This window comes from Pristiophorus japonicus, chromosome 3 (assembly GCF_044704955.1).
Source record: "Pristiophorus japonicus isolate sPriJap1 chromosome 3, sPriJap1.hap1, whole genome shotgun sequence".
In the NCBI taxonomy this organism is placed as follows: Eukaryota; Metazoa; Chordata; class Chondrichthyes; family Pristiophoridae; genus Pristiophorus; species Pristiophorus japonicus.
The window spans coordinates 217,762,310-217,777,889 of NC_091979.1; the positions used below are offsets into that span (position 1 = coordinate 217,762,310).

The following is a 15,580-nucleotide window of genomic DNA, read 5'->3' on the forward strand; positions in this document are numbered from 1 at the left end:
CCCAGGGAGGCCCCCCTAAGCCCCTGGCCCTCCAAACCGTGGTCGCGGGTGCATGTAGACTATGCGGGCCCATTCATGGACAAAATGTTCCTCGTAGTCGTCGATGCATTTTCAAAGTGGATAGAGTGGACCATTTTAAACTCGAGCACCACCTCCACCACTGTGGAGAGCCTTTGAACCATGTTTGCAATGCATGGAATTCCTGACATATTGGTCAGTGATAATGGTCCGTGCTTCACCAGCGCAGAATTTCAAGATTTTATAGCTGACCACGGCATAAATCACGTTAAGACGGCACCGTTGAAGCCGGCCTCCAATGGCCAGGCGGAGCGAGCAGTGCAAATCGTTAAACAAGGCACACTAAAAATCCAAGGTCCCACGCCTGTCGCGACTGCTGCTGGCATACTGATCTCGTCCGCATTCATTGACTGGGGTTCCCCTCGTGCAACTATTGATGAAACGGACCTTAAAGACTTGGCTCTCGTTAATCCTCCCAGAAATGCATGAAATTGTTGAGGCAAAGTGCCGGAAGCTAACTGAGTACCATGACCGAAATTCGAGGAGGTGGAGGAATGAGATAGGGGAAAAAGTGTTTGTGCTAAACTATGGCCAGGGTCCCAAATGGGTTGCAGGGACAGTAACAGGCAAGGAAGGTAAACAGGCTACTGGTTGTACAAATGAATAATGGCCAAACCTGCCGGAGGCAGGTAGACCAAGTAAAAAGTAGATTCACCAACAACACTGCAGAACCAGAGGCAGACTACAATGTGGAACTCTCACCACACCTGGTGGATAGACAGAGGGAACAACCTGAGGAAAGGGCAGTCTGAACAGACAGTCCAGGCGAGATACCAGCAATCACACCGAAAGAAAAACAGGCACCAAGGCAAACAACTGAACCACAACTAAGATGCTCCATGCGAGAGCGTAGACCACCTGAGAGACTGAATCTATAAAGACAATAAGACCTTGGGGGGAGGGTGATGTCATGTATTTCACACTACTGTATATAACTGTATCTTACCATGCTATACATGACTGTAACTAGATATGACCTGTAACCACAAGCATACTTTATCACCAGGGGTGCACTTGCAGGAGACACTGCATACCTGTTCCACACAGGTATATAAAGGCAGGTCTCAGGCAAGTGTAGCACTCGAGAGCTGTGAAATAAAGGTGCAGGTCCAGAGTGACCTTGACTTCAGCATGTGCCTCGTGTAAGTCTATACTGCAGGGTCAGGACTTTACACGGGTCACCTAACAAAGCTCTTGACCGACAATGGCCACAACACTACTAGCGCACAAGTGGTGCAGATTCACCAGTAACAGTTTACATTGATAAAGTGCCTTTAACATAAAAAACCCCATCCCAAAGCACTTTACAGAGATGTCAAAAAATGGACACTGAGCTGAAGCAGGAGATATTAGATGGGGTGACCTAAAGCTTGATCAAAGAAGTGGGTTTTAAGGAGGGTCTTAAGGGAGAGGCTAAGGGTTTTGGGGAGGGAATTCCAAGACTTGGGGCAGCTAATAGCACGGCCACCAATGATGGGGCAAACAACATTGCATTTATACAGCACCTTTAACGCAGTAAAACGTCCCACGATGCGTCACAGGAGCATTATCAAACAAAATTTCCACACAAGGAGATTTTTGGACAGGTGACTGAAAGCTTGGTCAAAGGTAGGTTTTAAAGAGCGTCTTACAGGAGAAGAGAGAGGTGTATAGGTTTAGGGAGTAGGAAATACACACAAGATTCAGAGGCTGCATTAGATTGTAGAGACTGAATTCCACCAAGCTCCAGCACTGCACTCAGTGAGCAGTCCACATATACCTGCCGCGTCTCTTTAAGGAGAAGCTGAAACTTCAGCCGCCAGGGCTGACTGCGCCTGCGCGCCCCCACTGTTTCCTTGGCAACCTGCCGGGCCGAGCCCAGGCTTCGCCGCCAGTCCGACATGTACGAATGGGCCCGCCGTAACATCAACTCGCTTTTCTCCGCAGTGCCCGGAGCTCCTTCGCTCAGCCTTTCGAACCGGAGCGGCGCTGCCCCCGTCAAGAGGAACTACGCGAGGTGGGTGTCCGGAGCCAGCTAGGCCGCGGCGGGAGGGGTCGAACCACAATCACAGAGCACTCAGCACCTGACCATCTGCAGCCCACACCCGGGCCTCTCATCAACATGCATATCCAGGGCCCCTCACCTACTCACACTGACCGGCCCGCATCTCCCACTATTCCCCCGCTCCCAGCTCATCTGCTGCTGAAACCCTCCGTACCTTTGTCCACAACTCGTCCATGAGTCCCACCTCCTGCTCCCTTGACCCTATTCCCAACAAACCACTGACCACCCATCTTCCTTTTCTGACTCCCATGTTAGCTGACATTGTTAACAGTTCTCTCCAGGTACTGTCCGACTCCCTCAAATCTGCTGTCTTCACCCCTCAAAAAAACCCTTGACCCCCTCTGCCCTTGCAAACTACAGCCCCATCTTCAACCTCCCTTTCCTCTCCAAAGTCCTTGAACGTCACTTCCCAATCTATGCCCATCTTTCCCACAACTCCATGTTTGAATCCCTCCAATCCAGTTTCCGCCCTCCCACAGTACCGAAACGGCTCTCATCAAAGCCACAAATGACATCCTATGTGACTGTGACAAAGGCAAACTATCCCTCCTTGACGCGGTCGATCACACCATCCTCCTCCAACACCTCTCCACTGTTGTCCAGCTGGGTGGGACTGCACTTGCTGGTTCCATTCTTATCTATCCGTAGCCAGAGAATCACATGAACTGACTTCTCTTCCCACTCCCTCATCGTTACTTCTAGTGTTCCCCCAAGGATCTATCCTTGGCCCCCTCCTATTTCTGACCCCGAATCCATTGGTTTCGGTACCCACCACAATCTCTGTTCCCCTGCCATCGGCTCCATCCCTCTCCCCAGCACCTGTCTGAGGCTGAACCACACGGTGTCATATTTGACCCCGAAATGAGCTTCCGACCACACATCTATGCCATCAATAAGACCTCCTATTTCCACCTCTGGAACATTACCTGACTCCGCCCCTGTCTCACCTGCTAAAACCCTCATCCATCCATGCCTTTATTACTTCTGGACTTGACTATTCCAAAGCAAAACTTGGGGTCACCCAAAACTCTGCTGCTGTGTTTTAACTCGCACCGAGTCCCGTTCACCCATCACCCCTGTGCCTGCTAACCTACAATGGCAATGCCTCAATTTTAAAACTCCCATCTTTATTTTCAAATTCCTCCATGACCTCGTCTCTCCCTTCCTCTAACCTCCTTCAGCCCTACAACCCTCCGAGACATCTGCGCTCTTCCAATTCTGGCCTCTTGCGCATCCCAGATATTAATCGCTCTACCATTGGTTGCTGTGCTTTCAGCTGGCTCCTCTTTATTTGACTGTCAAGGCAGTGAGGAGAAGTTAAACATTTGCCAAATATGGAGAGCATGATTCTTTTAAAAAGCAAACATTTCCCAGTGGAGAAACCCTCTGCCATTCACAGGAAATCCTTAAAACTGTACTTTGTTCCAATGGAAGGTAAGTCCTTGAATATTGTCTCCTAAATTCATGTCATATTGGTCTTTTTTGCCCCAGTGTCCATGCTTCAAAAGATGACATTGAATGGATATCAGTAAAAAGGCGAAGGCTGGGTAAGTTCAAGTTCTTAAAGGTTAAAATGTTCTGACAGAACAGAAGGTTTTGCATGACAATCCCAGCCTATGTTTGTCATTTTGTCCACTTCTCTTTCCTTGTGGTAAACGGAGAGCATTGATGTCTCCCCATGTTCCCAAACATCCACCAATGCAGAGCAGAGGGCAGGTCATTCCTCCTTTGGAGAGGTAGAAGAAAATCAGGGAGAATGATGGATCACTATAAAACAGACGTGCCCAGGGACTTTTAGATAAGATAGCAACCCTGCCAAAGGATTCCCCCCTCTATCTTGTGGAGTTGAAGAGGGCATGAAAATAGAATAGAAGGGCTTTTTAAAGCATTGAGAAAGAACAAATGTTTTGGGAAGGAGTTCCAGAGGGCTGGGGCACATTGCAGCTGCCAGTGGTGGATGTGTGAGGCAAGGGCTAAGCCAGTGACAAAGGGGAGGAAGGTGGCTGTGGGAATACAAGGTTGGAGGAAATTACTGAGGTTTAGAGTGTAAGAAGCTGAGGATGAGAATCTTGAAATCAGTGGAGAACGTGAAGCTTGGCAAGACCAGGAATAACAGTGAATGACTGTTCTTTAAAAACCTGGGTTAGATCTGGGCACAGCATTTTGAGCAGTATTACATAGGATGCAGTACAGGTGGGCACAGCTCTGTCATTGTATAAAACAGGGTTACGGTACTGGTGGGTAGAGGTCTGTCATTGTATAATACTAGGGTACAGTATTTGTGGGTACAGGTATGTCATTGTATAATTGGGTTACAGTACTGGTGGGTACAGGTCTGTCACTAGAAATTTTTGAGGATGTAACTGGTAGAGTGGACAAGGGAGAACCAGTGGATGTGGTGTATTTGGAATTTCAAAAGGCTTTTGACAAGGTCCCACACAAGAGATTGGTGTGCAAAATTAAAGCACATGATATTGGGGGTAATGTACTGACGTGGATAGAGAACTTGTTGGCAGACAGGAAGCAGAGAGTCGGGATAAATGGATCCTTTTCAGAATGGCAGGCTGTGACTAGTAGGGTGCCGCAGGGCTCAGTGCTGGGACCCCAGCTATATTTACTGTTAAGTCCTGACTCTAATGTACTGACTTACACAAGACACATGCTGAAGTCAAGGTCACTCAGGACCTGCATCTTTAATTCCAGCTCTCCAGTGCAGCACTTGCCTGAGACCTCTCTTTATATACCTCAGTGGGACAGGTATGGAGTGTCTCCTGCAAGTGCACCCCTGGTGGTAAGGTATGCTTATTGTTACAGGTCATATCCAGTTACAGTCATGTATAACATGGTAAGATACAGTTATATACAGTAATGTGAGATACATGACATCACCCTCCCCCAAGGTCTTAGTGCCTTTATAGATTCAGTCTCAGGTGGTCTGCGCTCTTGCGTAGAGCGTCTTAGTTGTGGTTCAGTTGTTTGCCTTGGTGCCTGTTTTTCGTTCGGTGTGATTGCTGGTATCTCGCCTGGGCTGTCTGTTGAGCTGCCCTTTCCTCAGGTTGTTCCACCTGTCTGTCCAGCAGGTGTGGTGTGAGTTCCACATTGTAGTCTGCCTCTGGTTCTTCAGTGTTATCAGTGAATCTACTTTTTACTTGGTCTATATGCCTCCGGCAGGTTTGGCCATTGTCCATTTGTACAACCAGTAGCCTGTTTCCCTCATTGTCTGTTACTGTCCCTGCAAGCCATTTGGGACCCCAGCCATAGTTTAGCGCAAACACTTTGACCCCTATCTCATTCCACCTCCCCCTTGAATTTCGGTCATGGTACTCGGTTAGCTTTTGATGCTTAGCCTCAACAATTTCATGCATGTCTGGGAGGATTAACGAGAGCCATGTCTTTAAGGTTCGTGTCATCAATAGTTGCGCGGGGGGAACCCCAGTCAACGAATGCGGACGAGATCTGTATGCCAGCAGCAGTCGCGACAGGCGGCTCTGCAGCGTGGGACCTTGGATTCTGAGCATGCCTTGTTTAATGATCTGCACTGCTCGCTCTGCCTGGCCATTGGAGGCTGACTTGAAAGGTGCCGTCTTAACGTGATTTATACCGTGGTCAACTATAAAATTGTGAAATTCTGCACTGGTGAAGCACGGACCATTATCACTGACCAATATGTCAGGAATGCCGTGCGTTGCAAACATGGTTCTAAGGCTCTCCACAGTGTGGAGGTGATGCTCGAGTTTAAAATGGTGCACTCGATCCATTTTGCAAATGCATCAACGACTACGAGGAACATTTTGCCCATGAATGGGCCCGCATAGTCTACATGCACCCACGACCACGGTTTGGTGGGCCAGGGCTTAGGGGTGGGCCTCCCTGGGGGCATTACTAAGTTGGGCACAAATGGTGCACCGACGGATGCAGAGCTCCAAGTCCGCGTCAGTGCCAGGCCACCAGACATGAGATCTGGCTATGGCCTTCATAAGGACGATCCCCGGGTGCTCGCGATGGAGCTCCCAGACAAACGCCTCCCTGTCTCGTAAGGGCATAACTACTCGGCTGCCCCATATCAGGCAGTCTGCCTGTAGTGAGAGTTCATGCATGCGCCTATGGAAGGGTTTGACCTCCTCGGGGCAGGCATCGCGAGCCTCTGCCAGTCATCGGTTAAAACACATCTTTTAACTAGAGATAACGTGGGGTCGCTGGTCGTCCAGGCTCTGATTTGGCGAGCCGTCATGGGTGAACCTGTGGATTCAAAGGCAATGATTGCCATGACCATCTCACAGTCCTGTTCGTAGGATCCTTCTGTTGTCGCCAGGGGTAGCCTGCTAAGCGCGTCAGCACAGTTGTCTCTGCCTGGTCTGTGCCTTATTGTGTAGTCGTAAACCGCCAGCATGAGTGCCCACCATTGAATGCGCGCCGAGGCGTTGCCGTTGATTGCCTTGCACTCGGATAGTAGGGACGTGAGGGATTTGTGGTCTGTTTCTAATGCAAACTTGGCCCCGAAAAGGTATTGGTGCATCTTTTTGACACCATACACGCACGCAAGCGCCTCCTTCTCAAATATACCGTATCCGCGTTCCGCCCGCGAAAATGACTGGAGGCATAAGCAACGGGCTGCAATTTACCCGCATCATTGACGTGCTGTAAAACGCAACCGACCCCGTACGCTGACGCATCGCACGTAAGGACTAAGAACATAAGAACATAAGAATTAGGAACAGGAGTAGGCCATCTTGCCCCTCGAGCCTGCTCCGCCATTCAACAAGATCATGGCTGATCTGGCCGTGGACTCAGCTCCACTTACCCGCCCGCTCCCCATAACCCTTAATTCCCTCATTGGTTAAAAATCTATCTATCTGTGACTTGAATACATTCAATGAGCTAGCCTCAACTGCTTCCTTGGGCAGAGAATTCCACAGATTCACAACCCTCTGGGAGAAGAAATTCCTTCTCAACTCGGTTTTAAATTGGTTCCCCCGTATTTTGAGGCTGTGCCCCCTAGTTCTAGTCTCCCCGACCAGTGGAAACAACCTCTCTGCCTCTATCTTGTCTCTATCCCTTTCATTATTTTAAATGTTTCTATAAGATCACCCCTCATCCTTCTGAACTCCAACGAGTAAAGACGCAGTCTACTCAATCTATCATCATAAGGTAACCCCCTCATCTCCGGAATCGCCTAGTGAATCGTCTCTGTTCCCCACTCCAAAGCTAGTATATCTTTCCTTAAGTAAGGTGACCAAAACTGCACGCAGTACTCCAGGTGCGGCCTCACCAATAACCTACAGTTGCAGCAGGACCTCCCTGCTTTTGTACTCCATCCCTCTCGCAATGAAGGCCAACATTTTATTCGCCTTCCTGATTACCTGCTAACTTTTTACCTGGGTCAGAAAAGGCTAAAACACTCTTGGAACATAGAAGTTTGCGTGCCTTATTGAAGGCGCGTTCTTGGGCGTCCCCCCAAAACCAATCGCACCCCATTCTGTGTAGCACGTGGAGAGGCTCCAGCAGCGTGCTCAAGTTCTGCATAAAGTTCCCAAAGTAATTGAGTAGCCCGAGAAAGGCGCGCAGTTCCGAGACATTCCGGGGTCTGGGTGCCAGACGAATCGCTTCGGTTCTGGATTCGGTTGGACGGATTCCATCAGTCGCAATCCTTCTGCCCAAAAATTCAACCTCAGGCGCGAGAAACAGACACTTGGATTTCTTAACTCTTAGGCCTACCCGATCCAATCGACTTAGTACTTCCTCAATATTGCGGAGATGAGAGTCGGTGTCCCTGCCCGTGATGAGTATGTCATCTTGAAACACAACTGTCCCCGGGATGGACTTGAGGAGACTCTCCATGTTGCGCTGGAATATAGCAGCTGCCGACCTGATGCCGAATGGGCATCGTTTGTACACAAAAAGGCCTCGATGTGTGTTGATGGTGATAAGTAGCTTAGACTCTTCGGTCAGTTCTTGCGTCATATATGCAGATGTGAGGTCAAGTTTCGAGAAAAGTTTTCCTCCAGCCAATGTGGCAAATAGGTCCTCCGCTCTGGGCAGCGGGTATTGGTCCTGTAGGGAAACTCTGTTTCTGGTCGACTTGTAATTCACACAGATTCGCAAGGATCCATCAGGCTTCATGATGGGGACGATGGGGCTTGCCCAGTCACTGAATTCCACGGGAGAAATTATGCCTTCCCGCAGAAGCCGATCCAGTTTGTGTTCAATCTTTTCCCTCATCACATAAGGCACAGCTCTAGCCTTGGATGGACCGGGTCTGGCATTCTGTGTGATGTAGATTCTAACTTTAGCCCCTTTGAAGGTGCCCACACCTGGCTGAAAGAGATGTTCAAAACGGCTTAAAACTGTTGAGCAGGAGGTCCGTTCCTCTGGCGACATGGCGTGAACATCATCCCATTTCCAATTAAGTTCTGCTAGCCAGCTTCTCCCCAACAGGGCTGGGAGATCCCCACGGACAATCCACAGGGAAAGTTGGTGCACCATCCCTTTGTGTATGACTGAGAGCATGGCGCTGCCAAGGACTGGGACGATTTCTTTAGTATAGGTCCTTAGTTTGGTGTCGATCTTTGTGTGTTTTGGTCTGTTGCTTTTGTGCGGCCACAGCTGTGTCGAGCTGATCTCCCTTGAGTTTCTCTCAATCTGTTGTTGATTGCTTGCATTGTGGGTTGATGAGGTGTGATTGGCCGTTCATGTGGCCCTTGATTTTGATGGCTCCTGGCGCCACTGTCTGCTGTCGAAGGCCTGCTCTCCTGCCTTTGTCTGTGTGTGGGTGTAGTGGTTTGTTTCACAATGTGAACCTCTTGTTCCGATGCCTCGTTGGTTGTCGTACCCGAAGTATAGGTCAGCCTTGTTTCTTCTTCGCCTGCCAAGAGCGTCGTGCGACCAGTGCTGCTGCCTCTAGAGTCAAGTTCTTAGTCTCTATAAGCTTTCGGAATATGCCTGTGGGCCTATTCCTTCAATAAAAAAGTCTCTCAGTACTTCTCTCCTTAGTTCATCGGGGAACTCACATGAACTAGCCAGCCTCCGAAGTTCCGCCACGAAGTCGGGTATTCTTTGGCCCACACAGCGTCTGTAGTTTTAGAACCTGTGTCTGGCCATGTGTACGCTGCTCACTGGCTTCAGGTGGTCTCTCACCAGTGTGCACAACTCCTCAAACGACTTGCTTGCTGGTTTCTCGGATGCTATCAGGTCTTTCATTAAAGCGTATGGGCTCTTCTCTTGTCTGCCTTATCGTCGCCCAGCCAGTCATTGGTCACAAAGCTTTGATGGAGCCTTTCTATAAAGTCATCCCAATTGTCTCCAGCATTGTATTTCTCATCTGAGCTGTTGGTAGCCATTCTGTGATCCCGTAACTCATCGCCACTGTTAAGTCCTGACTCTAATGTACTGACTTACACGAGACACATGCTGAAGTCAAGGTCACTCAAGGACCTGTACCTTTAATTCCAGCTCTCCAGTGCTGCACTTGCCTGAGACCTCCCTTTATATACCTCAGTGGGAAAGCTATGGAGTGTCTCCTGCAAGTGCACCCCTGGTGGTAAGGTATGCTTATTGTTACAGGTCATATCCAGTTACAGTCATGTATAGCATGGTAAGATACAGTTGTTAGCGTTAGTGTTTTCTTAGAAGAATCACTCAACACTCAGGGTCAGTTCCAATGCTGAAGCAGCTTTTATTACGCTCAGCGGGAAGGAAAAACTCAGGACCGTATCCAGGTTTCTCTTCACAGAACAAAGAGTTACATGTACCTTTATATGTTTCACAACAGTTACAAAACAGTTTACTGCAGCTACACAGCCCATCACGGCTGGACACAAGCCAATCACAATGATTATAGATTACATATAGGTTATTCTAACCCAATAGAATTCCCCTTATGTCTCAGGAACCATGTGTTCGTCTTTTGTCAGCTTGGGCTGATTGATATAGGTTCTCTCACTAGTTCTTTCTTCTTGGAGAAATAATTGGTATATAGCCTTGTTTACAGCAAATGGTTTCCCTCTTATCTTTCTTCCTGAAATAATTGGTTTCATGGCCTTGTTCACAGGAGATGGTTTCCTTCTTGTCTCTGTCTTCCCAGGCATTCCTACAGTGGGCCTCACAGGGTTATTGCTCGGTCAGTGAACGTTCAACAGTTCACAGTTTGACTACCTGATTTCCCATAATGCCTGGGCAGCCATTTTATGTGTGTGTCCATTTAAGCTTATGTGAGTTTTAAATATCCAGCAGGTGCCTAATGCCTAAGTCTATATATATTTCTACTCTCTGCAACAATTCCCCCCTTTCGGTAAAGGGACTAGTCCTAGTCCCCTTTTAACCGACCGTACTGCCTTTATCTGATATTTGTGCACTGCCCGGTACTCCTTGCCTCAACGTGCTGGCCAGTCACGCGGTTTCAGGAGTCCCGGTTGCTTAGATCAAATTAACAAAGGCTAGCTCCTCCCGTCCCCTTATCAAACAGGCTTGTTTAATATCCAGGGAACGGTGATTGGTCCGTTTCCGCCGTTTGTGGCGCCTGCATACCTGGCAGGCCATCACGCCCCATGTTATTGCTAAGATTAATTGTATCCCGACCAGTGTGTGTGAAATAATTCGAATCCATGGGTGGATATTCACATTTATTCCCCAGTCCCAGACCTTTCTCCACCAACTCTGACTTTGTAAGTCTACCTCGGTATCTTCTTTGATTTTAGTTTGTAGCTGGTGATAGAGTTTTACAGATTGACCCACTCTGAGCCTCAACTCCCGTAATACTTCGGTTAGATGTGGGATAGGGACCTGCTCTGGCTCGTCATAATCCTGCAAATGATCATGGAGCTGATCAGTTACTTCAATAACTTCGGACTTCCGGCGCCTAACCTGGGTGATATGCGCTTGCCCGATCGCGACAGGTCGTAGTGGTGTAAAGCAAAAGTTTGGCTGCGGTATAGGGCACTGCAGGTCATTATACTGGTATGAACGCTCAGTAGTAGAGACGCAGTATCTTCCCCTCCCTCCGTAGCCTGCCCTCGCGAAGTGCATGTGTGCGGGCACTATTTCTAGTACACACCCGTTGGTTCGGTTAAACCCGCACTCGTCTAGTTCCCCTCGGCCCACCGGGTGAGGGCATACTGTGATTTCCCCCCTTTGCTTGCAATCTGCTAGGGAAATCCCAGTAAGTATGTTGTTTCGACGAACGGCAGAGGTGGTGGTTAGGTAGTAGCGTATGGAGACATTTTCCCGTATTACTCCGATATTCTCTAGTTGGTATAAGGGGAACGGCCCTGAGTCCGGCGTTGCTATGGGGATCAACAGGACTATCCCTATCCCGGTAGTCCTACCCATCTGGCGATCTGGAATTGCGGGGTATACTCGGGTCAGTCCCTTCAGAGTCCAATTATCCAGTGTCCCCCTTTGGTTCGCCAACTGAGCCAAATGTGAACTGTCTATCCAATCGGGTACTTCCCCGCGTTGGATCTGGTCGAGGTTGTGGCGGATCTGTCCCACCATCCACAGACCATAAGCATGACAGAGTTGCCCCTGTCTTTGCTTTATTGTATCTTCTTGTTCTCTATCAATGAGGTGATTAATGGTTTTAGCGTGAGCTTCCAGGACTGAGATGCCATCCAACTGGATTTCGGCACCCTCCTTTCCTAGGTTGGCCTGGTCTTCCTGGTTTTGCTCCACCCTCTCCAATAACCCCTTCATCACCCCTTTAAGCTGTTCTACCCTCTCATTTAGCCCTTGTATGTCTATCGAGTTCACTACGGAGGTTCCTGTATTGAAAACGGTAGCAACATCATTTACTATTTCCCTCTTCACCCTGGGTGCTAACCCCTGTCCCCGGAACTTACTGGCACCCATGGCATCGGCAGCCTGCTGCATTACGACTTTACTTAATACATTGTACATCTTCCTTGACTGTTCGGTACAATATTCCGGCATCTGGATGCCTGAAATATTGATCAGAACAGGCACAATTTCATGTTTAACATTATCATACAATAATTCCCCTTCGTTGTACATTGCAATCCCATTTTCTGGTCCCTTAGTAGTTATGGGACAAGGCAGTTCTTCGGGCAATGTAGTGATTCTTATGGGGCGCGGTGTCGGAGGGGGTGAGAAACATACATACAATTATATTGCAGCCGCCCCCGCCTCCTCGTAATACCCACACAGCCCCATTCCCTTCTTGCGGATGACTGATTGCTGGGATTGTCCCGGAGGCGCGCAAATTATGCCGAAAGTACATTCATCAGGCCCTTTGACATCCTTCCGTTTAATGCATCTGCTCCTTATACCCGTGGAGCACTGTACACATACTCTTATTCTTATTAGGATTCTTATTAAAATAAGTCCTGTCCTTGCTCCAGTCCTTGGCTGCTGGGATGCACATTCCGTCCGTTAAATTAAACAAGACTCCATAGTTCATATAGTTGTTTATTTCCAGCGTGCTCTGCTGTCCGTCGGTGTTGCCCAGGGTACGTGCCTGTCGCAGGGCTATCCATATTACGAGTAGCGCCGTTCGTATTCCCATTCCGGTAAGTATTATCTGTAATTTTAAACAGACGGCCTGGTCGTCACCAGGGGTTAAGTTTTTTTGCTCTACGAGTGTCCCTGTCACCCTGCAAAATCAGAAGCACAAGGTTATAATCGAACCATTTCGAGCTGAATCTGTAGGGCGTGCGCCTGTGTCTTTACCCACTTAAATATTACCCAAACTCCTATTATGACCAAGGCCAAAGCTATTCCTCCAAACATCGCTGTCTGCTTTACCGTTAGGTTGGGTTTGTGGACTACACCTACCCACCGTGGGGTACATTGGCTCTATTGCCAGAGGTGATGGTGCTATGGCTGCGCACTGCACTATCCGTCTAGACCCGTTATCTCTTCCAGCCTGTTTATCTTAGCTTTTAACTCTTCAATTTGTTTCATTGAGTATCTATTTCTTTATTGTATCAGGCAAGTATTATTACATAAGCTAGTTCTGTTTTTATTTTTGTTTCCTCTGTTAGGTGAGTCTTTTTTTTTCTATTAAGAAATCCAAATTAATAATGTTCAGTATAAAACGGCTGTCAATGGAAAGGGTTAACTCCTTTCCAGGTTTGTAAGAAGACCTGATGTCATTACGTGACTTCACGTAATCATCTGAAAAAAAAGTCTTTGTGCCTTCAAAACTGGCTTCGAAATTAGGAATCCGTTAAAAACAGCATTAATCATTAGAGTAAACTCCAATGTTTTCTTAACTTCTAATTCAAGTACTTGCCAAAGAATTTTTTTTTTTTAATTGTTTTAAAACAAGACCACACATACAATAGCAATTTTGTTTACTGAAATTCAATTCTGTTTTTTTTTATTTCTCTCTTTCTCCTCGTTATCTTCAAAACCCTCCTGCTTGTTTAGACTGTTCGGGACATTTTGGAAATCTTTTCAAACTGCATTGAAACTTTTTCATAATTGAAAATTCGAATCCATGTAGAGTGTTTTTGTTTTACTTATTCCAATTTTTTTTTTTCCTCTTCTAATTAAACCAATATCTTTTTCACAGCAAACATCAACTAGTATTTAGTAAGTTATGTCTTTTTCCATTTAGTCTGTTACATCTTTTTTTCTTCTTTCTTCAAATTAGGTTTTGTATTTTACACGGAGGGTTCGTAACTCCATAAAGTTGTTAATTTAAAATCATTTGTTTACTTTCAAAGTGGCGTCTTTATCTTTTTCTTTTTCTCCATAACTGGAATGAAGTCCATCTTTGAGAGTTTGAGTGCTTTTTCGTTATCTCAAAATGCTCCAGTTTCAAAGTCGTTACTAAAGCTTGCTGTTTTTTTTTAACATTTTCCAAAAGTTCCTTTTACACCTTCGCAGATAGCTCGCCACTTGCCCAGGAGTTTGACCTGATCAGATTTAATTTAATCTTTCTCTTTTTTTTTAAATCCACCTCAGTATTTCCTGTGCCTTCTCTGAATATCTCAAAATCCCAATTCAAACGTTGTAATTTCAATCTTTATTTAAAACTTTTTTTTAGAAGCTCTTTTTTTTTAAAGCATTCTTTATCTCATTCCGAGACTAAATTTATGTCTTTCAACCCAATCAATCATTGCATGTTTTCTTTCGGCAAGTAAGTGAGCATGTCAAATAAATATTTTGCTCAACAAACCTATTCTTTATTTGTTTATTTTCCTAGCTCCGTAACTTATCATCCGAATAAATCCACACCTGCGTTTCTAACTTAAATGTCTTAAAACTTCCCACATACAGGACAACATTACAAAGGGTTTAAAAAAGACTTTCACTCTGTTTCTAAAATAAACAGACACTTGCATTCCTCTTCCAACCAGGCTTTCGGAACATGAAAACATAAAAAATTCATTCTGCAGTCAAAAATCACACAGACACTTCTCACTCAACGATCAGACATTTACAACAGTCTCTCTTCTTGTTTTGGCCGGCTCTATTTTTGGATCCATGACCTTTCAGGGAATTCGTAGTTTTATCTAAATAATTCCTCACATAACTAATTCCTGAGGATTCCACCCTGCTTTAATCATTTTTTCAATTAGCTTCTTTTGTTTTTCCGCCAGGTGGCGGGTAAGCGACCCTTCTGGTCCCCACTCGAGTTTACTTGTTTTCATGGCCATTCCTGGGTAGGACTACTACCGTTAGGAATCTACTCTCAGAGGTCCGCTTTCTTTCTAGCGCGACTTGTAGTAAACTGTCTCTTGGCTACTGTCAGGTCACAAGTTCTGCTGTTGCACAAACTTATACAATTCTTAAAAACGCGTTTAAGCAATTCCCGCAGTGCTCTACGTATCCTTAACGACTACCTACCACCGCTCAGCCTGTTGGTCCGACCCTGTTCACAGGTTTGGATTCCGTTAGCCGCTGTACACTGCTTGGTTCTACCCCGGGGTATTTCAAATTTCACTACTGGGTCCGGAAGATGTCTCTCGGTATCACGATCCCACGGTCTAAGTGTGTTCCCTACGCCTACTTGGTTCCTGGCCGTCACGTGGGACAAAAGTCCTCTTAATTCAGGCTCAGGCTAGGCGTTTGAGATATTAGACCGTCTCCTCATGTCGATCAACCAGCTTCCACCTTCCGCACCCTTTATACTTAAAAATTGTTTTTTATACTCACCCGGGTTTTTTCCAAGGGCGTCCAGCGACTCCGGGAAATCCCGTCGACTACGCCATTGTTAGCGTTAGTGTTTTCTTAGAAGAATCACTCAACACTCAGGGTCAGTTCCAATGCTGAAGCAGCTTTTATTACGCTCAGCGGGAAGGAAAAACTCAGGACCGTATCCAGGTTTCTCTTCACAGAACAAAGAGTTACATGTACCTTTATATGTTTCACAACAGTTACAAAACAGTTTACTGCAGCTACACAGCCCATCACGGCTGGACACAAGCCAATCACAATGATTATAGATTACATATAGGTTATTCTAACCCAATAGAATTCCCCTTATGTCTCAGGAAC

The 15,580-nt window shown here is 46.8% G+C and overlaps 1 protein-coding gene across 1 annotated transcript in view; it reads left to right on the top strand.

Moving 5' to 3' along the window:
- senp2 (SUMO specific peptidase 2) overlaps nucleotides 1-15,580 on the top strand; it is a 143,961-nt gene that overhangs the window by 12,413 nt on the left and 115,968 nt on the right. The window contains 3 exon segments of the mRNA XM_070873889.1: nucleotides 1,856-1,896; nucleotides 1,899-2,074; nucleotides 3,614-3,669. Of these exon segments, the coding sequence (XP_070729990.1) occupies nucleotides 1,856-1,896; nucleotides 1,899-2,074; nucleotides 3,614-3,669 (273 nt within the window).